The sequence below is a fragment of the Dermacentor silvarum genome, chromosome 4 (assembly GCF_013339745.2).
Source record: "Dermacentor silvarum isolate Dsil-2018 chromosome 4, BIME_Dsil_1.4, whole genome shotgun sequence".
Taxonomy (NCBI): domain Eukaryota; kingdom Metazoa; phylum Arthropoda; class Arachnida; order Ixodida; family Ixodidae; genus Dermacentor; species Dermacentor silvarum.
Window position 1 is genome coordinate 41360216 of NC_051157.2, and position 23968 is coordinate 41384183.

At 44.0% G+C, this 23968-nt stretch overlaps 1 protein-coding gene across 2 annotated transcripts; it reads left to right on the plus strand.

Annotated features, from left to right (window-relative positions):
- Nucleotides 1-719: 719 nt before the first annotated feature.
- On the plus strand, nt 720-21399 carry LOC119449840 (probable ATP-dependent RNA helicase DDX52). Of its 2 annotated transcripts, none has more exons than XM_049665473.1 (12): nt 720-891; nt 952-1030; nt 3122-3183; nt 6507-6689; nt 7341-7421; nt 11798-12008; nt 13397-13463; nt 14834-15046; nt 15522-15612; nt 16938-17214; nt 17988-18135; nt 21255-21399. In XM_049665473.1, exons 1-12 carry the CDS (start codon nt 805-807, stop codon nt 21367-21369), a joined length of 1614 nt encoding a protein of 537 aa, XP_049521430.1. In that variant the 5' UTR covers nt 720-804; the 3' UTR covers nt 21370-21399. The 2 variants fall into 2 exon arrangements, with proteins under 2 accessions (XP_049521430.1, XP_037569036.1); XM_037713108.2 differs by having other exon boundaries at nt 952-1018.
- The last annotated feature ends 2569 nt before the right edge of the window (nt 21400-23968 follow it).

Below are 23968 nucleotides of genomic sequence, written 5' to 3' on the forward strand. Positions count from 1 at the left end.
GCTCGGTAACGAAAAAAAAATGATCCGTAACGGTTCATAACGGTTTTGGTTCGCACGCGAAAGTTTTCGAACCAATGTAATAATAAAAAACACAGTATTAATTTTCCTCACTATCTGAATTCTGAGATCATGCTCAGTGCCTTGACTCAAGGCACTCAAGGCACTGAGCATGATCTCAGAAGCAGCACGCCATCGAGTGTACTCGCCGTAATTTGCGACTGATGTTCCGATAAAACGAACTCAAACGAAGACAAACGAGGGATAAAACTTCGGTAACAAAGCGTTGTACCTGTAGAAAACGAAACTATAAGCTCTTAGCGCACAAGCCCTGGGTTTATAGCTACGATGCTAATCTGCTAGTGCACCGAGCGGCAGGCTATCGCTCACACTATGCCTGCCTGAGATACGAGCTAATGCGGACCCCTGAGATACGCGCTAATTCTGATGTTGTCTGGCGTTGTTTTGTTTTTCGGATTGCTGACTTCCCCTTGAACCGAAAACCGATAAAAAAAATTTAGGTTTCACTCCGAAACAAAATAATGCATAACGTTTCGGTTACGTTTTTGTTCCGGTCCAAAATATTGTTTTGTTTCGTTTTTAATTTTTGTTTTCATTCCGTTCCGACACTGACTAGTGGAGATCAGTGTTCCGACACACTGGGTGCAGCAAATGGAAGTAACCATTTGTTTCAATCCGTATGCGGACAAGCAAAGCCAAGCCAAGCCAAGTCTTTGCGTCATTTGCGGTATTTTCGGGTTGTGCCATGTGTGATTGACGGCGGCCGTGTTTCTTGCACTTGTCAGCATGAACACGAACGATTTCTTCAAAAAACTTTGCGTTGGCGTAAACTTCAACGTCAACAAATTCAGATCTGACGCGGAGCGTTTTAAGGTACGCGGATTTCTCTGCTTTAAGTGCTCGACATTAGCTACATGTGGTCCTTCTTTTCAGCTTGCAAAAAAACAGCCGGAAGATGCTGCAGTATCTGCTCACTTAGATGGTGCTCATAGCCAAAGTGGTAAGCACGCTCGTTTATATTTTGGATTACCACGGGGAATAGAGCGGCGGTGGGTCAGAGAAGTCACTTCATAAGGCGACAGTGTGCAAACGTTCGGTAGAGATGCCGTGCTGGCAACTAGGCTGCCACTGTCAGTGGCTGGTTTAGCGCTGTGTAAATGCTGAAGGCTTTACTTACGCATGAGTTTCCGCGCTGTAAAAAACTTCGTGGATTCGAAGCACTTCTAGGAACTGCAGATCAGTTCCATAATTTACGTAGAATTGAACTTATTGCCACGTTTCATCGATGTTCCACGCCGACTTCATTGTTGGGGCATGGTTTGTTTTCCATGTATTCCTACCCAGCAAATGCAAAGAGATTCTTGAAAAGGTAATTTTTTATCTGTTGCGATCTAGTGTCTTCTTTTAGCATCATTTTCAAGTTCGCAGCTGGTAGAGAGTATATAGCAGGCAAGTTGAAACTGCTGCAAGGCACAGTAAGGAATCCACTGCTCTATTTTTTTCTTCTTCTTTTTAGCTTATAGTGCTTTCAGAACACAGGCACAGGTCTACACTGCCATCTGCCTTGTATTTCAGGGAAACGTTTAGAGAATCAGGTAGCAAAGCTAAGAATTATAATATATTTGTTCCCTTCCTTTATATGAACACTACAATCCTGCGTGAAAAAAAGAAAGGAGTTTTTACATTGCCAGAATAAGGAAAATCAAGATGACCCTGCTGCGCTACAACAATACAGTGCGAACTTGTTAAGGAGAACTTCAGTGTAATATTTGGGAACATATTTTTAAGAATGAAATGTCAAGGAAAAAAACAAAGCGAGGTTAATCTTCTGATTAGAATGCAGGTAGCACTGCAAGAAAATTATTGACAAAATAATGGAAGATGACTGCATTATCTTTCATGGCACAGCAAGAATCTCATAATCCAGGAGACGTGTACATTGGCCATATTTGCACATCCAGTATGAACACTTTCACAATGCATTGCGGGTCATAATCAAGGGCAAAGACTGTTCCTGCAGTACCTTGACTTCAAACCTTGCTGTTGCCCTCAAGTGCTACTGATAAATTACGGTCCATTATAACTGAGCCTGGCTAACTATATTTAAAGTAAAGTTGTCTTTGCGAACCATCCCATACTTTTGTGACCATAGCTGCTGCTGTGGTGCAAAATAGGCGCATGCGTCACCTCACGTAGTACGTTTCTGCGAGAGTATGTGCATAGCGCAACAGTTTCGATTAGGCCGTGGACGCAGGAATGAAACAGAAAATCATAGTTAACTGTCCTTCAGGTTGTACTTCTCTCAGCATACATCTGTTCTCACCATTCTTCCTTCAAGAAACATCCCCTTCATCCTTGGTACATTGCTGCATCGACGTCTCACAGTGTGCATGAGCTGCTGTTTGCATTTCAGCTTGGCAGAGCACGAGGTCGGGGGATCGAATCCTGGCCGCGGCGGCCGCATTTCAATGGAGGCGAAATGCAAAAACGCCCATGTGCTTGCGTTGTAGTGCACGTTAAAGATCCCCAGGTGGTCAAGATTAATCTGGAGCTCTCCACTACGGCGTGCCTCATAATCAGAACTGGTTTTGGCACGTAAAACCCCAGAAAGAAGCATTTCAGCTTAGATAATGAATGGTGTAGTGCATAAACATTGCATCACATTAAAGGTGGGACCAGTATGGCCATAAACATTGCAAGACACATTACACAGTGCATAAATGACAATAAAGACAATTGTAAGCATCAAATTTAGTTTTGTAGAGTGGCCGAAGATATACGAAACCCAAAGCAAGTGAAGAACAAATGAACTGTAAGGTGATATTTTACAAGTAGATGAAAAACAAAAGCCTGCTTGCATGGGTTTCTCTGCCTCTACAGGTCTCTACAGATACTGCTGGAAATGTTGACCACCATAGTCCAGGCACAGTTTGGCCCAATGAATTGGGTTCGGTTTGTCTTGGGCCACCCTATAGCATATAAGTAACTGCTTCACAAAAGCTTCGCTTCACACAGATTCCAACCCGTACGTTAGACCTGCATGCTTTTTTTCTCTGTGCCTTCTTTTATGCTCATGAATTGTTTTACATCTTTAATGTTTCAGCCAGTGCTGGTGTCAAGCGGAAGATTGATGGTGACAAAGCTTTGGATCAGCAGTTGCATGTGGTATGCTAAGCTTTTTTTTTTTTTTTTTCAGTATCAATGAATGGATAGACTATGTGTGATGTGAGAGCATATGGGCAGCAATGGGGCTGTGCCATATTTTCGAGTATTTAACCTGCGCCGAAATTCTAGATTCCAGAGTGCGCCCAATTACTTATTCTTAATACATTGGCGATAGAGTGCATGTTTGGGTATAGTTTGGGTAAATGTATATAAGATAATGTTAGGCCTAACGTTAAGAGACAGGAAGAGAGCGGTGTGGGTCAGAGAGCAAACAGGGATAGCTGAAATCCTGATTGACATTAAGAGGAAAAAAAAAGTGGAGCTGGGCAGACCATGTAATGCATAGGATGGATATCCGGTGGACCATTCGAGTTACATAATAGATACAAAGAGAAGGAAGCACAGTCGAGGACGGCAGAAAACTTGGTGGGGTGATGAAGTTCTGAAATTTGCAGGCGCAAGTTGGAATCAGCTAGCGCAAGACAGGGGTAATTGGAGATCGCAGGGAGAGGCCTTCATCCTACAGTGGACATAAATATAGGCTGATGATGAAAATTTTAGAAGGTTGTGTTTCAATGGACCTGTGCCTGCTGCTCTGTAATGACTTGAGCTCATTTTGTGTCTCATAAATGCAGATATGTAATTTTTCGTCTACCTGTGCTGGTAGTTGGAGTGTAGGTTGTATGCTGGCAGGGGTGTGTTACAGACCTTTTCCCCCGTGATCCCATGGGTACCGCCATATTTGATCACACGATGATGCGACTATTTCTTGCCTCAGCTGCCTCCATTACCTCTGTGTTTACAATGGATGTGCATGACGCCGATGCAGCTCAGCAAACCTCTGTTTTGGTAAATATCATAGATGGTGACTGGGTGGATGACACAAAGATTTGGCCACAGCTTCAGAAGACATGCAAGCGCTTTCAGTGCTCATTAAGCCATGTCCAAACAATGCAAGCAGCATATACGGTGCTTGTACTGTAAGTGGTGCTAGAAATGTATTCCAAACTGTCCAAACTTTCCAATTCTGAATTAAAGCAAGTTCAGTGTCTCTTGCTATTCGTTCTATTTTTACCCATAACTTTGAAGCAGCAGCTTTTCATGATTTTCACTCAGTAACGTTCTTCGGTGCAATCACTGTCTGATTGTTTATTTTCTGCCTAATTGCTCACAGGTGTGCTCCGTTGAGGTAGATTTTTTCGCGCCACACACAAGGGGCTTTGGACGTACATGTTCTGTACATTGCAATAGCTTGTAGCAAAGAGGCATTATTGCTAGTCACTCGCTTACTTTGTGGATGCTCGCGAAACGTTCACCTTCTAACATTCGTGTGCTGTCGATGTACTCCGTCACCCATGCTTCGGTACATTGATTCAGGAGTGCACCCAATTACTTATTCTTGATACAGTGACGATAGAGTGCATGTTGCGTATAGTTTGGGTGGGTGTATGTAAGATAATGTGCAAGAAACTTACTATATGCCAAGAAGTGGCGCTGCTCCCTTTGTCACTGTGTAACGAGTAGTACTCCCTCTTGCCGGTGTTCCAGAGTTGTCCTGTCATTTGAGGTTAGCGATACAATGCTGGTGCATGAGTGAATTATTCTATCCTCAAGGAAAGTCATGCATCACGAAGGGCCGGCAACACAGGCAGACCTCGTGTAGCAGTGGTCTGTGAACTTGGCCGCACAGATTCATTCCATTCCTTAATATGCCAGCCACTATTTTTTCTAGCCAACTACTGCACATGTCTTTCCTCTACCGTTCCACATTTTGCTGCATGACCGGAGTGCAGAGTCTAGCGATCTCCCAGTTGCATTTCCGACAGCTGATCGCACAGTAGCAGGGCAGAAGCAATGTTTCGCATTCATGCATTTTTGCTTGAGGCAACGCATGGCGCGCCATCGAAAGGCGCCATCTCGTACCTCTAGAGCAAACTACTCTGCAAGAAGGGTCAATATATGCAATAGTATGGTACAGTACATAAATTTATTTTGCTTGCAGCACCATCTTGCGAGTCCTGCAAAGCCTTTCATACCCCATCCACCTCCACCACCCACCCACCTTTTTTCTTTTATTCCACTGGAGGGTTCCTATACCAGCAGAGTTCTTTATAGTAGACATAGCATAATTTATCAATGTTAGTACAATTTGTGCCTGCAAGATTATGTCCAAAAGTATCAAGCAGGTAATTTTAGTTATTAGTTACTTATACATCCTCTGTCTATTATAGAGTGCATCATTGTCATTCTTGTTGCAAGCTATATTGACGCTCGCTGTAGAAGCAAGGTGCTCTGTATTTATGTCCAAGTAATGCTTAACCGATCTTTTGATCTCTTTGAAAAAGTGAAATGCAGACAACAAGGCACTATGTATGCAAATGTGTGAGATTGAACAATATCTCTCTCACTCTTTACCTTTGTTCTTATTTAAAAACGTTTGTTTAAGAATAGAGACTGCTCATGTTAACAGGGCGCCTCACCAGGTTTGGCCATTTTAAACAGACAAGTGCAGCGTATACATCACGCACGGACAGTTGTGTTTGCAAATTATTAAAGCACTGCATGCCACTGAAAATTGCTGAAATTTACAAACAAATGTTGTGCGCCCCCCCTCTCAAGCTTTGCTCCCAGCCAGAGAGTTAAGGCCATACACACAAATACTGTGACATAAAACACGCTGCTAGCTACGTCACTCACCAAGACACAGGACTTCAGTTAATCATCCAATGTAGAAGGCGCAAGGCCGCCACTGTAGATGCGCCGCGCACCAAGAAAGGAAGAGAATAAGAAAAAGGAGGCATGGCTTGATGCGTTAACGTGACACTACCCCTTGGCTCTGGTGTGGAAGAAGGAAGGAAGGAACACCGCTTGCGGACACCACTCAAGGCGTAGGGAGAGAGTGTCTCCTGTGGCAATGATGCTCCCCTCCTGCAGGCATGGTAACAAGACAGTTAATTTCTTCTATCTCCTCCAAAATTAACCGATTTGAAAAATTATGTTCGCAAAATGCTCCTTAGACGGTGTTTTACAATTGCCAGTGTATAACCAAAGTTTGCAATCGGGCCTAGTGAGGGGCCCTTTAAGCTTTAATGCGGTTGAGAAAAAAAATTTTTAGCAACAGCTGAAGTGTTCACACTGAATTGCAATTAAAGCTTGCCACAATGTGTCGGACAACGTTATTTACCTCACTATGTTCAGTGCCAAATAGCTGTTATGCCCAAAGCTTTCGCATTGTTCTATGGCATTTTCCATTCCTTAATCACGTGCTTATTGAGAGCAGCAAGACTCTCTTGGCATTAACTACTACATCCTCATCTTTGCAGCCCAAGCCTAGCAAGAGGCAACGCATTCGAGCAAAAGGCACGGACGTCCCAGCATTGCTCGAGACCTTTGAGGAACTGGCCACCCGCTACAAGATCTCTCGGGTACTGCTTCGCAATGTTAAAGACTTGGGCTATGAAGCACCAACGCCTGTTCAGCGCCAAGCCATTCCTGCCATGCTTGAGGTAGGCTCCACATCGTTGCTACATTACTGTGTCATATTGCTAGTTTTGCAAAACATCATGAAAGCTTAGCATTGCCGTCCTTGCAGACTTCGGTCTGACTAAAATTATCTGCACAACTTTTGGGGGATTGTCTGTTTTATCTGAATACTAATGACGGGTTGCATTATGTTCGGTTGCCTGCAAGTCACACTGGAGAGCCAGCGCAGTTAGGTTCTCTTAGATGACCGAGTCCTACTTGGAACTCCGCCACCAAAAAAGACTTAACAGAGTAAGTTGAAGTAGAAGGAAAATTGTGCTTGCCATGAATTGGAGCTTATTAGTCTCTTTTTATGTACTTTTGAAACCCACAGGTGAGCACAATTTACATGCATAGCGCTTTTTATTATAATCAGATATAAATATTTGAAACAAAATTTGCAATGGCAGCATTCATTAGGGGTCTCTCTAACACCAGCCTCAGGCAGCATCTGCAAACTCATCTAGCGTGTGTAATAAGCAGAATCAGCTAACTTGCCTCATCTTGTGTTGACTGTTCATCTTGTATTGACTATGCATGACCACAGTTCCTACTGAGGGACCGTCATTTCATTTTACTAGAATCCATGTGATTTCATTGTAGCATCATTGTCATCAAAAGTTTTTGCTGTGCAGCGGAGGGAGTTGCTGTGCTGTGCACCAACTGGTTCAGGAAAGACTGCTGCATTCCTCATCCCCATTATTGCACAGCTTCAGGTGAGTAGCTAGTTGACTAATGTTTTTTCGAAGTGCTATGTATGCCGCATACTAACTGCACTCAAACATTGCTTCATTGAATTTCATCTCATGAAATTTAACAAGGACAAGCGTAGTGGGACATTAATAGCATTGCTTGATTCTTCAACCATGTGCATAACCAAGGAATCGACTCAATAGGTACAAGAGTTGAGCCGAATTGCCACTTCAGAGTTGTACCTTTATAACACTGTTCCACCATCTTCAAAGTGAAGCATGCAATGCTCAGAGGGTGTGCATTGGCATCACCAATGATGTTGAACTTACCTGCCTCCTTGGTATAGGTATGAAAGCTCATGATTGTATTGTCACTTCAAGTATTGCATTCAAAAAGACAACCTTATGTCATCTACTGTTTGCATGTTATGCTCTGTCCTCACAGCCCAGAAATATGGCCATCATTGTTTTATTCATTTTTTATGTTAAAAAGCCCCAAAACCACTCTTAGCTTAAAAGCTTGTTACATAGTGGCAGCTGTGTACTAATTTACAATGAGCATACAGCCACAAGAATTTTTTAATGATGCCATAGTAGCAAAGTTACAGGCATGAAATAAACGACTATGTGGCCACCATGGTTTCTCTCTTGCCTTCGCTACTTTCGCCACAGGTGCTCGCTCCTCCAAGTTGCATATGTACTCTCGCCAGTGCACCTTGCAGTGCAGCGAAAGCTATGGATTACGTCAACACACCAGAAGAAAGGCTCCTCCACTGTTCGCCCCTAATTGCCCTCCACTTGATGCCGACTGAATGGAAGGTTCATACAAGGTTCAGTGGCTAGCAATGGGCAAGCCGCCCTTCATGCTCAGAACACACAGCAGGCTCTCCTCATGTTTGCACTGTCGTCCCTCGGCAGCCGACCACTTGACAGTTGTAACCCTGCTGACACCACGTGCAGCACCCTGCTGACATCATGATGTGTGAGGGAGGAACTGGAGAAGGCCAGAGAGAAGCATGGTGTGGTCGTTTTTTGAATTTGTGGCTTACCTGCGGCACATAGTGCTGCCATGTTCGCAGAAGATGGTCATCGCTGTATGCTGTACACAATGTGCATGTTTATTTAAAATATGTAAAAAAATTATGGTTGATCCCTCTTTCATAGGAATTGGTAGAACACGAAAGTGAAACGTGTCTTCACAGAAGCTGTTGCATGTTTGCTTCATGAAATCACGGTCCACTGGAGCGAAAGCCGCACGATTTGCGGGCCGGCGACCGTGTTGCACGTTTGCTTCGCACGCGGCGTCCTGGTGGCGAGCGCCGTCCTGCTGGCGAGTGGCTTCGGTGAAGGTGCGAGCATTCTGGTCCGGCTCCGTAGTGGCTACGGCAGCCAGTCGAGCTTCGATGCGCACAGCTGCAGGAATGCCAGTGGCAGAGTACGCACCGTGCACCGCGAACGCTCTAAGGCGTTCTGCTTCATGCTGGAGTGTCTCTCGCCAGAGCAAAGCGAGATTCGCCCAGCGACGTTGTTGCCTTTCTGCGCCGCTTAGCGCAGCAGTTGTCTTAGGTCGTGCCATCGCTAGTGAAGCAGTAGGCGATGCACTGCTGATGCACGTTGAAGCCCAAAATCCGTAGGCGACAAGGCGCCATAGGCTAATCCGACGCGAAAGCCAAACCACAAAACACCTATATGGCCAAACCATGTGCGGTAACTGCCTACACGGGACCACATACTCTGGCGTTGCAATCGTTCAGCCTCCATGGGAATGATGGGAAGTACCTGGATTTGTCTGATCATCGTGCTTGTGGATTTAGACGTTCTTAGGACTTCGTTTATTGCTCTTCATATGCCTTCATTGTCGTAAATTTCCGAGCAACGTATACTTTTCGAAGAGCAGAAGACGCTGCAAACATGCACAATCGCTACTAATTACAACGGTTCAGCTTGATGAGGTGGCCAAATCGCAACATGCCAAGCATCTCAATGCACTGGCTTGCCCGTGATAAATTCATAAGGGCGTTTTATGTCACGTGTTGAGGTGTTTGTCCGTGGCGTAATGGTTTCAACATCGGGCTTCTCTTCCAGAGTTCCTGTGTTCGAATCCTGCCGTCTCACAATATTAATACAGTGGAATCTCGATGATACGAATCTCACGGGGTCACGAAAAATGTTCGTATTAGCCGAAATTCGTATCATCGAAACACAATTAAAATTAGCTAAATTAAAGAGTCGGAGGTGAACTCACTCAGGCACACCTACGTGAAAAGCATTTACAGTATAGACCACTTATAACAGCAACCGTTTATAGTGCAGAACCGGCTACAACGCGGCCTTTTCTGACTCCCGTTTACCCTCCCATAAAACTCCATGTATACGCATACCGCTTACATTGCAGCCGCGCGAGACGAAATACCGGTTATAATGCGGCTTCCGCGGGAAAATCTCGCCGACAAGGGCGGCAGCGAGCACGCTTCTCAACGAGGTGCGCCCACCGATGGGAGAGGAGATCAACGAGGGCGATGCGGAGGAGGAGCATGAGACTTGGAGCAACAGTCCAAGGGTTATAAAATCGTCGCCGCGCGCCGTATGTGCGAGTGAAAGAGCGCGGGGGACGCGCGCCTTCACGGAGAGCGAACGCACAGCATAGAGCAAACGCAACTTCCGTCGCGCGAAAGGCCGTGGGGCATAACAGGGAGGGAGGGGGGGCAACGCTGTGCTGCGGCACCAAAGTGTATCTTGCAACCCGGCGCAAGCGGAACTGGCGACACAATCTCCCACGAGAAAAGGAGCAAAGCGGGAAGGCAGCGCGGGAGGGAGGGGGGGGGGGGGCTTCTACTCTGCCAACAAATGCGTTCGCGCCTGTGCCGGCTGTCGGTGTTGTCGCGCGCACCGTATCTTGAAAGCGATCTCCACACGGCTCTGACCTTTGTATGCGCTGTGCTTAGTGCTGCTCAGTTTCCGTTGAAGCGATAGACCAGCACGAACCTTCGCTCGCTGCGGCGGCCGCACTTCCCCATGCCTGTGTGAAGAAAAGCACAAAAGCAACAAAAGCGCCACCAGCTTCAAACTCTCCACGCCCGCGCCTCCGCATCGAAAGAGAAAGGAAGAAAGCGCTTAACTGCGCGCTGTTCTCTTTCGCGGCCGTCGGTGGGGCAGCGTTTATTCGTATCAACCGCCGCGGGTCGAAAATCGATTCGTAACAACCGTTCTCTAGCACGTTGCAAAGTAATGGGGCTCGGCCACGACCACAGAAAAAATTCCTATCGTCTGGAAATTCGTATTAGCCGTGATCGTATCATTGAGATTCCACTGTAATATTTTTTATTGTATGATTACTTATTGTACAGTTATTGTATGAAACTATGCACGGAGGCTATACTTGGTTGTTTATTCTATGGCTGCACCACGTTGGACCCTCCGCTGTGCTGTGACTACCGAAGCGCTCCCTGTCGGCACTCATTAGTGTCACATTGCAGTGCTCCGCCTAGATGGCGACTATCACATCCGTTGCCGGAAATCAGTTCTGAAACCTGGGATAAAACGCTTTCGTGTTAAAATGTCACTGGTGGTTTAGGGGCCTTTAAGACAAGTCATCCTAGGCGTCTGACGTGTGCTTTCATTGACACCCTATTTTAACACATTATAGATGTATCAGCTGCACAGCAGCCAGGGGGACTGTTTTACTCCGGTTTCCTTGTCTTTCCTAGTATCGTGCACTGACAGTGCTATTGCCGTGTCATTTAGTTTCATTATTTTCTTTGTTGTCTAAAGCTCTTTTTATTGCGATAGCAATTATATAGACACTCAAAAGCAGATTTCTGCCGTCGCCGTCGCCGTGAGGTTCCGTATGACGTCATTTGGAGAAGAAATCGTCACCGCGCGCCGAACGCTGTATGTGCGAGTGAAAGGGCGCGAGGGGCGTTTCTTTCACGGGGAGTGAACGCACGGCGGAGAACAAACGCGCGTTCTGCGCCGTGCTCGCTTAAGGGCTGCAGAAGTAGGCGTCTCTGTTCTCCTTCACAATCACCATGTATGTAGAGCAAACGCGCCTTCTTCCGACGACCGAGAGGCCGTGGGGGAGGGGGAGGGAAGGGAGGCGACGTTTAGCTGCGGCACGCAGTGCCTGTTTATATCAGAGGCTCCGGCAACAGTCACCAACGCCGCACAAATTTTGAGCGAACGCGGGCAAAACGCCGATGGCGTCGACAACAGTTCTGCGTGTTGCCGATGCTGCTGCATGTCCAAGTTTATACAGCTCATAAAGCTAATATCATTACTCCGTATAGCTCTCTACAAGTTTGCTATCGCAATTGATGCTTCGCCTTTCAGGTGAAACTGCGACAACTTTTTAAAAAAATTAACAGTGCTCTCTAACTTTCCTGGTTTCCCATGCACTGTAGAAACCGTCACCAGTTGCCAAGGGCAAAAAGGACGGCAATGATCAACAGAAGGGCGGCTTTCGGGCAGTGATCCTGGCACCAACACGTGAGCTGGCACGACAGACCTACCGTGAATGTCTGCAGCTCATTCGTGACACGGGACTTCACGTCTATCTTCTCAGCAGCCTCTCATCCGCCCGGTCACGTCTCCCTAAAGCTCAACGGAAGTTGGGTCAGTCTCAATCCTTGCTCCATTTTATCGGAGCCACTTGTTTTCTGAGTTTGAGCCTTACATTACAGTAAATGTAAAACAAACCTACTTCTTGTACTGCAGTAGAGCATTTGCCAGTTCGCAATCAGAAGGACGGTCTTTGTGTAACCACTTCGAGAGGCGCAGTTGTGGAACCAACTTGCAAATGAGTCATAGGTTTTGTATGTTTTGAGTTTTTAACATCAAGGCTTATGCTAAAATAGTTTTCATTTGAGCTGATCTAGTTTTCTAGTGCTTCACCTGTGTTTGCATAAACTTATAGATCAAAGTTGTTGACCTCCGCACTAATGACATCTCTACTTTTATGTCAAACTGGCAAAAGCATGCTGCAGACTGGACACAAGCAGAGGAACAGGTAGAACAAACATAACGCTTGTTCCTCTACTTGTCCCTCTGCTTGTGTTCTCATCATAGAGTGCTTTTACAAGTTTAATATAAATGACTAACTTACCCAAGTCTGCCCCCTACTTTTCTGATTGGCCTGCTTGATCACTTGAATGGAAGCGAGAAATGAATGAAACTCCCTCATCACATTTCTCGAAACCTGCTATGCATCATCTTCAACATGAACGCAATAGAAAATACGAAACACAACTGTTGCGCTGTCACAACACAGCTGGCTCTTTTATTTGTAAGGTTGTGTGTGTTTTAATGTGATCTCTTCTAGACCCTTGTTTACAATTGACTATTTATACTAACTTACGTAGTGCTTTATGCAGAAGTTTTATGGCAAAACAGGGTAGGATTATCGCACACGCAAAAGTTATCGCAAGTGTTCATTTTGTCTTTATACTGTCTTGTTCAAAAAGCGTGTTTAAGAGCAATACAGTGAATTACACAATGCCTGCGAATTAGCAGTTTCCTAAAACCATCTGTAATCAAGTCTCGGTACCCATAAGAACATACACATCTGCAGCAGCTTTTATCCAGCAGCAGTGCTATTGATGCCTTAGTTCATTGTGATGAGTATTTACAATGTTCGCTGAACCTATCTCGTGTCGTATACTAGTAGTCAACAGTGAACAAAATGGCTGCTTTCTCAAAAAAATAAAGACGCATCAACGGATATTAGTCTGTCCAGTCATATGTGTCGCACATTTATACCACTGTAATGTTGCCTCCTTTCTCTGGCTATTGTGCCTTTGTAGTTTTCTGAGCAGATTGGGTTGACCCTATGGCATTTTGTTGAGTTTCAGGAAGTTCATTTTGTACAGTATTATGAATGTAAATCTGATTTCATTTAGAGCATTGTTTCAAGTCCTAGCTAAAGTTGTGCTGCAAGTCAAACTTGACTTAAGTAATGTTTGCATCTCTTTTTATCGTGATTTTGACTGTCCCTCTTCTTACAGATATCTTGGTATGCACACCAAATCGGCTACTTTGCCTGACGGACAGCGGAGTTGTCACTCTTAACAGGTAAACCTGATGTCTTGTATGGCTCCACTGTCATTGCATGCTTAGAGTGTGCAGTCTTTTCTGTTAAAAAAAATACAAGTTCACAGATGACGTGTAAACTTTAGGTAGGTGCAGCAGTGATTATAGAAAATAAATGCATTATTTTGTGCGCTTTGCTTCAGCATCAGTACACAGTGAGAAGTCAGAAGGGTTAAGAAACTGTGGGACTCTTTGCAGCAACCACAAAGCATTAGGTAGATTGTCTGATACAACGTTTCTCGTAACCCTCATCAGTCACACTCACCTCCTCCCATGAAACGTTAAAGTGATGATCACCAGACTCTACCTGCACGCGCTTGTTGAAGACAAAATCGCTGGCCCTCTCGACTGAGCAAATAATGCCTTGTTGCATTGCTGTGCACCCTGTATTGCAAGCCATTGCTTTCTGTACCACGAAACAGCAAAGTTTTTGTCCCACAAAGATTCTTTCTTTTTTTCATAGTCTCGTCATTTTTTATATCTGGGCACATTGGAAAACTGACGAGTCTGTGCTGTACAAACAAATCCTTGCAGATTAGTAGTGCATCATGGTGACCATGTTGCAAACTGCTACCTGTTTTTGCCTACTACTAGCAATTCATATGTGCTGCAGATGTCACCCATGTTGTGCGATCCAGATGCAGAGAGGTCTGTTGGGACAAATTCTCGCATTCACATGAGTAAATTTGTAATTTTGTGTGTGTTGTTACCACATATTGACACACATAAGCCCTTCCTGACTGTAATAAATTGCAGCCTGAAACACAGCCATTGGAAAGTTTTTAGAAAGGCCCCTTTCAAATGAAATGTAAAAGTATACATGCATCATAAATAACCAGAAGGGCAGTTCACGTCCATGTAAAATGGTTGCTCACTATGAGCAGCATTAAGCACTCCTATGAAAATACCATGTTTTGATTGCATAATCAGTAACTGCCACTGCCATAGTGCTATTCACTGAAGTTGCACCAACACTGTCTCTTCCATCAAGGCAGCCACTGAAGCCACTGGTATAAAGGGGTTCTAATTTTTCATTTGTCGCCTTAAACTGTCACGGAGTACTGGTCTTTCTAATGGTACATTAGACTGGTTCCTACGGTGCTCCAACTCAGTTTGCAGCGATTTGGAGCCCTCTTGAGGTTGGAGACAGCGAAAGCCAGCCCCGGATAAACATTCAGCTGCTCCTAGAGCAATCAAACTGCTCTCGAGAGTGCTAGAAAGTGACCAAGTGAATGTGCCAAAGAAGCACTGTTGTGGGTGAAACCACTAGACATTGATTGCTCTGTGGAGGTGCCACTTCTGCAGAGAGTGGCTCGTGCCTTCTAACCCAGCTACTTTGCGGTTCTTTGCAGGGTGGAGTGGCTAATCCTGGACGAGTCGGACAAGCTGTTTGAAAATGCGGGCGGCGCAAGAGGCTTTCGCGAGCAGCTTGCCAAGGTCTGCCAAGCATGCAGCGCAAGCCCACTGATGCGTCGAGCCTTGTTCAGTGCCACAGCTACGGACCAAGTGGAGGCCTGGTGCAGACTTCACCTCGACGCTTTCCTTTCGCTCACTGTAGGCATCCGGTGGGTAGCCATTCTCATTCCTAGACAGAAGTCAGATCTGCAAAGTATAATAGCTTCTATTTTGCAGAATCCGCTCTCGAGCGATGACCTTCATTATTGCTCCAATAACCAGAAGTTTGAAATATAGCACTAGCACCTTATGTCACAAGAATCAATGCATTCGAATATTTTTTTTTCTTTCCACGTAATATACAAGAATGAAAATTTAATCAGGTTATAGATTACAAGTTATCAAATTTTTGCAGAATTCTTATCGTTTTTTTTTATTATTATTATATTAACAGCTCTCTCTTAATCTTCTTTGATGCATTTCTGTGTTTACCCCTTTAATGCCCTCTGATTGTACCTCATGTTCACAGCATTTAAGAATTGAGTGAAGCGTCTCAAAGTTTGTACGCAAGTTTAAAAAGCCTCGGTGCTGGAAGAGAGCTTTTACGAAACAAGTGTAGTCATGAAACTTTGCCTTTACATACAGGAATGCAGCTGCAGACCTCGTGGACCAAAAACTGCAGTTTGTGGGCAGCGAGTCTGGAAAACTTCTTGCTATTCGTGGACTTGTCAAGGAGGTTAGTTTTTCTGCTTCATAGAAAGATGCGGCATTGTTTTCTATGCTATTTTTCATAGCATGACTAAAAGCTGTGTTCAGTAATGCCACGGGAGGCTTGCTTTCAAACTAACTTTATGAAACACAACAAATTTTAAACCCTTTTTTGTTTGTGTTTCTTTGGGACCCTTTTGGGGGGAAGGGAGTGGGGAGGGGACACATGACGTAAACTGTGACACAAGCAGCCTGACGTCACTGCGAGTTCCCCTCCAATCTGCCGCACCGCTGAAGTGGCCGCTGGTTGGCAAAAAATGTTCAGCCAACCGGTTCTCTGCATAGGAGCACTGCTTGTGTCTAAGCTACTGCAATTGCAATTTTTGCATATTACTCTTTTCTGAAATGACAGCATCTACGAACTGTGTGCTTAGAAAGTAACCGTCCCCGTTTACTGGCATAACAACATAGCGTTGTTGTGTTGTGCATGGTGCCTTTTCAGTCAGCATAAGGTGATTTTGTAAGAATGCCTCTTCCGTATATCAAACAGCCACAAAAATTATATTATTCTTCGAAAGCGAATATTTTACCACAGAAGATGAAAATTTTCCTGGTACCAAAACGACACTTTGCTTAAATGACTGGTCTTCGGAAAAAAATTTGCATTGTGTTGACGTGAATGTACTTAATTTTCAAACGTTTACACTGTAATTTTAAACGATAATTAAGATTAACTTCGTTCATGACTATCATCCATACCCTGTGGTGGCGCCTAAATTCCGATGGGGGCTGTATGCAAGAACATTCATTACCATGCTTTAGGTGCACGGTCAAAAAAATTAATCCGGAGCTCTCCCTTACAGCGTTCTTCATAAGCCACTCTACTGATTAGGAATGTTAAACAGCATATTGTAATAATTTTACCTATTAAACATCGCAATGTGAATTCACGAAGCGTATATCAATAATACATAATTTGTTGCGCTTCGCTGTGCCCCTGGCCTCTCCTTGCTACTTTTAATTTTAGAAGACCCAGTTTTTCATGCTTGTGTGCATCATTACAGCCTAAATTTTACGTTGTAAAGGTAGGTATAAAAACAAGAAATAAAACAAGAAAGCTTCACTGTTTTAGTCAAAACCTCACCCTCACTTGATTGCCCTTGCTCCCAAAACATAACTTGCACGGATTGTTCATTCTTAACGCACTTGGACGTTATATGGAACATCAAAGCGACGGCAACAGGTGAAAATTCACCTAGAGTGTCCATATATAATTGCTGTTGCAATAACATATACATTTATGTATTATGTTTGTTAATATACAAACTCTTATTTCACATTACCTGTGTGCAGGGCCAGCTGCAGCCGCCCGTGCTGGTCTTTGTACAGAGCAAGCAGCGGGCCAAGGAACTCTTCGCAGAGCTCGTCTATGACGGCATCAATGTGGATGTGATCCACGCTGAACGAACGCAGGCGCAGCGCGATCGTGTTGTGCGGGCTTTCCGCTCTGGTCAGGTCTGGGTGCTCATCTGCACTGAGGTCTTGGCACGTGGTCTGGACTTCCAAGGCGTGGGTCTCGTCATCAACTATGACGTGCCGCCGTCGGTCGTATCATATGTTCACCGCATTGGTGCGTAGAACTTGAGCACTGGACACATTTTAGTCACCTATATAAAGGTGAAGGTGTGTAAAAGAGCAGCTGTGATAGAATATATTTGCAGCAGAACTTAGATATTCGCACACATGGCACCAGGGTTAACTTGATAGAATAAACATGCATATTTTGTCTAATGTAATACATTGTATAGAAGAAACATGCTTGATCTGGTATTATCTTGATCTGGAATTATTCCACTAAACTTCTGAGTTTAGTGGAATAATTTTTCTGGGAGAAATAATGGGAAATAGAAAATACGAACAATTTATCTGGTGCTGTAAGCTATGGTGGATAGAACAGTCATTGCCTTTTAATTTGAAGTCGAATTTAAGGTGCACTCAAAAATTTTGTGGAATCATTTTTTTTCTGAGATAATAACATAATGGGAAATAGAAAATAAGAACACTTTAACTGGTGTTATAAGCTATGATTGATAGAACAAAGTCATTTCCTTTTACTTTGAAGTCAAGTGAAGTTCGTTTCTCTTCACAATCTCATTGCTACCGGTTTAAAAACCAATTACTGGCCATGTGAAGATCAGGTGCATTGTATTCAACTTTACTGCACAGCCATATTAAAGTGCCTTCTCATTCGAAGTTCATGCTCCTACTTACAGAGCCTTTTGTATGTGTGTGTGTGGGGGGGGGGGGGGTTCCTATTAAACAGTTGTACCTGGCTTCTTACTCACTTCCTGCTGGGAGATTTGTTGGCGGAAAAAAATTTGTCAATCTGCATCATTTGTGCAGGTCGAACGGGCCGTGCCGGTCACCCAGGCAAGGCAATCACATTCTTCACGGAAGATGATGTAATAGAGGGCCGCTTGAAGAGCATTGTGCATCTCCTTCGTGAAGCTGGACAGCCTTTGCCAGATTACCTCCTCGGAAGCAATCCAAAGTTAGTTCCAAAACCTAATATAGTATACTTGTTTGTTTAACAAGCATGTACGTGTATGTGAGTGACGAATTCTTCAAATTTTATCCCAACCCATGACTGGCTAAGTGGTTATGACGATCTACTGCTGATTGTGCAGTCCTTTGTTCAACTACTGACTGTGGCAGCCATGTTTCAGTGGAGGTGAAATGCAAAAACAGTTGTGTATTTAGGCTTCGGCAATTGTTAAAGAACCCCATATGCTCAATATTAATCCCAAACCTCCTACGCAATATCCCACATAACTGAACAGGTTTTTTTATTTTTTTATGAACGATTGTTTTTGATGAACAATTAATATAAAATTTTATCCTGTAAACGAAAAATGGAATACAGTAGAACCCCGCTGATACGTTTTTCACGGGACCGTAAAAAAAAACCTAAGAGCTGGGAAACGCAAGAGCCAAGAAACAAGAAAAATTTAGAATTGAGAGTAGTGGTGAACTGCACACAATTTTATTTTAATTCTTCCGTTTGAAAATATTCGCAATTTTGCGCGAAAGCCGAAGCATCGATTGCGATAGCAAATTAGTAGACAGCTATACAAAGTAAGGATAGTATTATTCTCCATATAAACTTGTAAACATTCACTCTAATGTCATTTGTACATTAGTTTTCTACTTTGAACCCATAAAAAGTGGACAGGCATTTAATTCGTGGACGTGTGTTAGAAGGGGAACTAGAGCACTGCACGGGCCCGGGCCCGGCCCAGCCCGCGGTTATGTTTCGAAGCGTTTGTCGGCGGGCTCGGGCCCAGGCCGGGCTCAGGCTTAAGGCCGCAGGCCCGGGCCTGACTCGGGCTTGAAGCCATGGGTCCGGGCCAGACTCGGGCTCGCTCATTAAAGGGCCTAAGTAAGCCTTCAAGCACACGCGAACGTTATGCATTGCATGGTTCAATAATGCATTCTGTGCCTAGCTGAAGTGACACGTGCAAGAAAGATGACTGTATAGCTTATCAATGAAAATAGGAAAACAAATGAAGGGTTCACATTTTTAACAGAGCTACTTCAGCCGGGCGTAATGTGTCTGCTGAATCCAAAAATGTGAGCCGATCCTGGCAGCAGGTAGTGCAGAAAGGGTCCAAGTGCAATGGCACATACACCTGTGAACTAGCGAATTGAGCCTGGATAGGTCTAGCAAGCATGGTTGGGACTACTTAAGCTTAGTCAGTCATCGATAGGCAATTGATAGCCAATCAATCATCATCATCAGCCTATATTTATGTCCACTGCAGGACGAAGGCCTCTCCCTGTGATCCCCAGCATTTTCCAAAATTTATTGGTTATTGATTGATTATCGACTAGCTACTGATTGTCTCCAGGGGTAATTGGAGCCAATCAATAGCTAATCGGTAATCGATCAATAATCAATAAATTCCGGAAAATGCTGGGGATGACTTGGTAGTGCTTAGCCTAGCCCAAATACGTGGGCAATACATTGTGATAGACAATCGATAGCCAATCAATAGCTGATCGATAATCGATCAATAATCAATAAATCCTGGGAAATGCTGGGGATGGCTTGGTAGTGTTTAGCCAAAAGCCAGGACTAGCTAAGTGGCCATCAGCTCCGCTGTCTCTTAGGATTGCGCCGCCAGTGCAAGTTACGCAATTTTTTCTTTTCTTTTCCACAAAAACGAACATGTTTTCCACGTAAGGAAAAATAAATTACACAAAGAACCGCTCCTCAAACCATTTCCATGTTACCGCTTTTGCGACTGCACTATTACCAGTGTCGATTACAGTGTCGATCGGGCCTCGTAAAGCGGCCCGGGCCGGGCTCGGGCCGAAAAATCAGGCCCATGCAGTGCTCAAGGGGCACATACTGCCAAATGAATCAGCGGTGTATTTGGGTGTTTTCTCTGCCTCGTGTTTCATTCAACCCACCGGATAACTCAACCAATTTTGTCGGCCCCATCAGAGTCAAATCAATGGTAGTCACCTGCATTCGATTCGTTTGTGCTCAACTGTTGAGCTCAAGGTTGCGTGTTTGATCTGGGCCGCAGCACCCACATTCCGATGGGTATGGGATGCGAAAACACCTCTGTACCGTGCACCTCTGTATCGTGCACCTTAAAGAACCCCATATGGTCAAAAATAATCCTGATCCCATTACTATGGCATGCCTCATAACCGGATTGTGGATTTGGTGCATAAAAGCCCATAATTTAATTTATTTATTTCATTATTCTATTCATATTTCATTCAAGAATTCACAATTCAAAGTTGTCATATATGTATACATTTCTTTTGAATATATAATAGATAGAAACACTTACTGGAGTCTGGAAAGAAACAGAACAATATATGTGAGGACTGTTCCAAGTTATTCTGCTGCAGGATAGCCTGCGGTTGTTGAACCCCCTTATCCCGGCCGCAGTGGCTGCATTTCGATGGAGGCGAAATGCAAAAACGCCCGTGTGCTTGCGTTGTAGTGCACATTAAAAAATCCCAGGTGGTCAAAATTAATCCGGAGCCTTCCACTACGGCGTGCCTCATAATCAGAACTGGTTTTGTCACCTAAAACCCCAGAAAGAAGAAGTTGAACAGGGGTACCAGTTCTTGAGCGAACGTACAAGGCAGATCTTCTCAATAAATTTCCAGTAATTCACTGAGAATGGCTCACTTTTAAAGGTAGCCTGCATATACGAATTTGTTCCACTTTATTATTGGGCCAGTCTTACCATGTTAACGTCCCTTTAAAACGATTTGCACTGCTGTAGTATATGTATCACACTTCTCTCCTATAGTTAACACAACATTATACGTGCATCTGGTAACCTCAGCTGTTCCCTTGCTTCACTGTATATATAATAAGCCCGATTTCCGTTTTTTTTTAGCAAACGGACTTTAGGCAAACTTCATTATTGATGTTGCTTCAGAAATGAAAAAATACTATTCAATATTTGAGTTAATTTTTAGGGTCGTTTTTGTTCAATATTCGTATTTGATTCCGAAATTTTGCTATTTAAACCCCCCTACCCATCATATATAGACAGGTTGTTTGCATGCCACTGCAGGTGATGCTGCATGAAACACTGTAGCTTTGTCGTTGAAGGAGCTTCAATCTGGTATTCTTTTCAGGCAACGAGTGAGGCACCAAATGGTTGCTGAACGCGAGCCTATCTCAACCATCCCACCAGACTTCAAGAAGAAGACGCGTCGTGCAAAAAAGGCCTCAAGCGCAAACACATCTTGAGTTTCATTAAATATTAAAGATAGTATGTTACATTGTGTCTTCTGTTCATGTCCCGAATGTACTTTTTTCTCGTTTGATGGACCGCTACGCCTGAACAAGTGCAGGGCAGGTCTGTATACTGTATTTTCCGGTGTATAAGACCCATTCTTTTTTTTTTTCTAAAAATTTTCAGCAGTGTGTCTTGTACAACGGTGCATCTTATAAATGAAATTTACCCTAATGAAGATAGATACCGCATGGCTGCACTAATGACAAAAGTGAAAGAAGCACATCAGTCTTGGCAGAGACACGCACTTGACAGAGACTGCGCACTATCTTTTGGAACACACCATAAATTACCACTAACGTAATGGGGTAAGTATGACATTTTGCGACAAAGATAGTATGTGCATGTGGACCTATTAAGTATCTTGTTGCAGAGTGTGTACCTTTGTATAAGATTGTATCTTATACAAAAGTACACACTTTGCAATGAGATACTAACAGATACTAGCACTCCTTTGTATAAGATGTGCGTCTTATACAAAGGAATGTGTTAAAGATCAACTTTTTCATAAAAATGGCTGTTTTGGGAGGAGTGCGACTTCTACACTGTAAGATACTGTAATTAGAAAAATATTACAAATAGAAATTTCTGCATGAAATTGATTTGCAAAAGCTTGGCATGGCCACTGGTCTGCTTACTAAATCACATATGGAGACACCCTTTAGCTGCAGTAAGAAGGAGAAAAAAAAAAGCATTCAGAAAAATGCCAGTTTATTCAACTACACGTCCCAATGAAACATTTCGTTTGGGATGTATTGATGTGTGGGGTCACAATATGTTGCCACATGGTGAAGCAGACCAGTGACTGGGCAAGCAAGAGGCAAAGATTCTTCAGACCATGCACCTACACATATTCTGTGTGCAGTGCTAACATTTGTGAACTCAACATCCACTTCAACTTGAGTACACATTTCTGGTGGAGATGCTCGACCTATCCAACAGACCCTTCCAAAAAGTAGAAATGTCAGCCCCATCCCAGAGTTTACACCTATACACTGTGCCAGTCATAGAATTTTGGGACTGACCCTAGAGTTCGAAGATGTCGACAACTGACTGATCGACTTCAATTGTGTAGCAATGCATCTTGGCTCAGCGAAAGATGTTTAAAATTGCAGATATTCTCTGGCTCAAGTAAATAGTGTCAATGAATGAATAAATAAACTTTTATTTCCAAAACAGTGTTCCTGAGCGTTTCAGCTCAGGGTCACTATGCGGTTGTCATGCAATATTGTGAGGCCCCACTCAGTATGACGCCAAAGACTGTGCTGCACAAAAGCTTTAATGGATGCCGCAAGAAGTTCATGTTTGAGCTGTAAATTAGGTTTGCTGTTAGCAAAAAGGCACCTACATTTTGCCATGGAGATGGGTGCTAGTATGTGGAGCAGCACATGTTGGTATCCTTATCTCATAAAATGCATTCTCTTGTCTTGAACAAGGAGAAGGGAAACAGAGTGGCTCGATTTTTAATCACGACCATATAAAGCCAGTAGGCAATGAAGCAAAGTAAAAGCACAGGGGTGCTTAGCTGTGGTTGAAATTGAAATGTAGAAAATAGTGAAGAAAAGGGGAAATGGAAGTGGATGAAAATATAATTGTCACTGGTAGTAATAAGTTGGGTGCTGTTTTCAATGCCATTTGGCTGTTCTGTAGGTGTTTATTTCTCCAGGTCAGCACAGGATTTTTATTGTCAGTTCCTCTGCTTTATGCTCATATCACAGGCATCTTGATTTCTGTTTGCTCTGCGTAGTGTCTAGCAGAGCTGCTTGCCTCATCAATGTCAATATTAGCAATCATGCCATCTTTGCTCATAAGGATGCAACCAGCTGACATCTCGCAAACAAATTCTGTAGACACCACCATATTCTGTATGGCACCACCATAAATCCATAGGAGCTGTGAACAAACTGGTAAGATTGAATTTATCGACAGATTCTTGCCTAGTGAGCAGGCCCTCACTCTCCACCAGTCTCTCCGCCATTGCGAAGCGCCGATTTCTCATTACCGTATTTGCGCTGAAGCGTAAACGTAAAGCCATAGAATAAAGTAAAGCACAGACAAGCAATGGCGTAGCCAGGATTTTATTTCGGTTGAAATTGAGACAACCCGGACCGCCCGCTACAGACATCTGACAAAGTACTACATGTTTGCAAGCGTTTCGCTGATGTCGCTCGCATAACGCTGTGACTGGACCGTAACCAACCAGCCGAAGTGGACACCATGTAAACACTCGTACTCATTCGTACTGGCCGAATGTATCTCGTGCGCTACACCCGGGATGATTTGCAGCATTTTCCTATTAATTAAACCTTTGTCTCCTTCTCAAAATCCTTTCAAACTGCTCGCCTGAAGAACTGCCGTAAGTTTTGCAGTAGATATTACGTCTGTGCGAGTGAAAAGCTGCCAAAAAAAAACACAGCTCTCGGGTCGAAACGCTTACTTATTTCGTTCCAACATCGAATCGCTTCGCAAACGAGCGGCTCAGCTGGCTTCCGCTGAAAGCGAAACCGAAACTTACGGCCTCTTCATGTGCACTCGATGGAGCCACTTGTGCTC

Coding starts and splice junctions, on each gene's coding strand:
- LOC119449840 (XM_049665473.1), top strand. CDS start 805: ATGAACACGAACGATTTCTTCAAAAAACTTTGCGTTGGCGTAAACTTC. Junction 892..951: donor CTGACGCGGAGCGTTTTAAG/GTACGCGGATTT, acceptor CCTTCTTTTCAG/CTTGCAAAAAAACAGCCGGA. Junction 15,613..16,937: donor TTCGTGGACTTGTCAAGGAG/GTTAGTTTTTCT, acceptor ACCTGTGTGCAG/GGCCAGCTGCAGCCGCCCGT.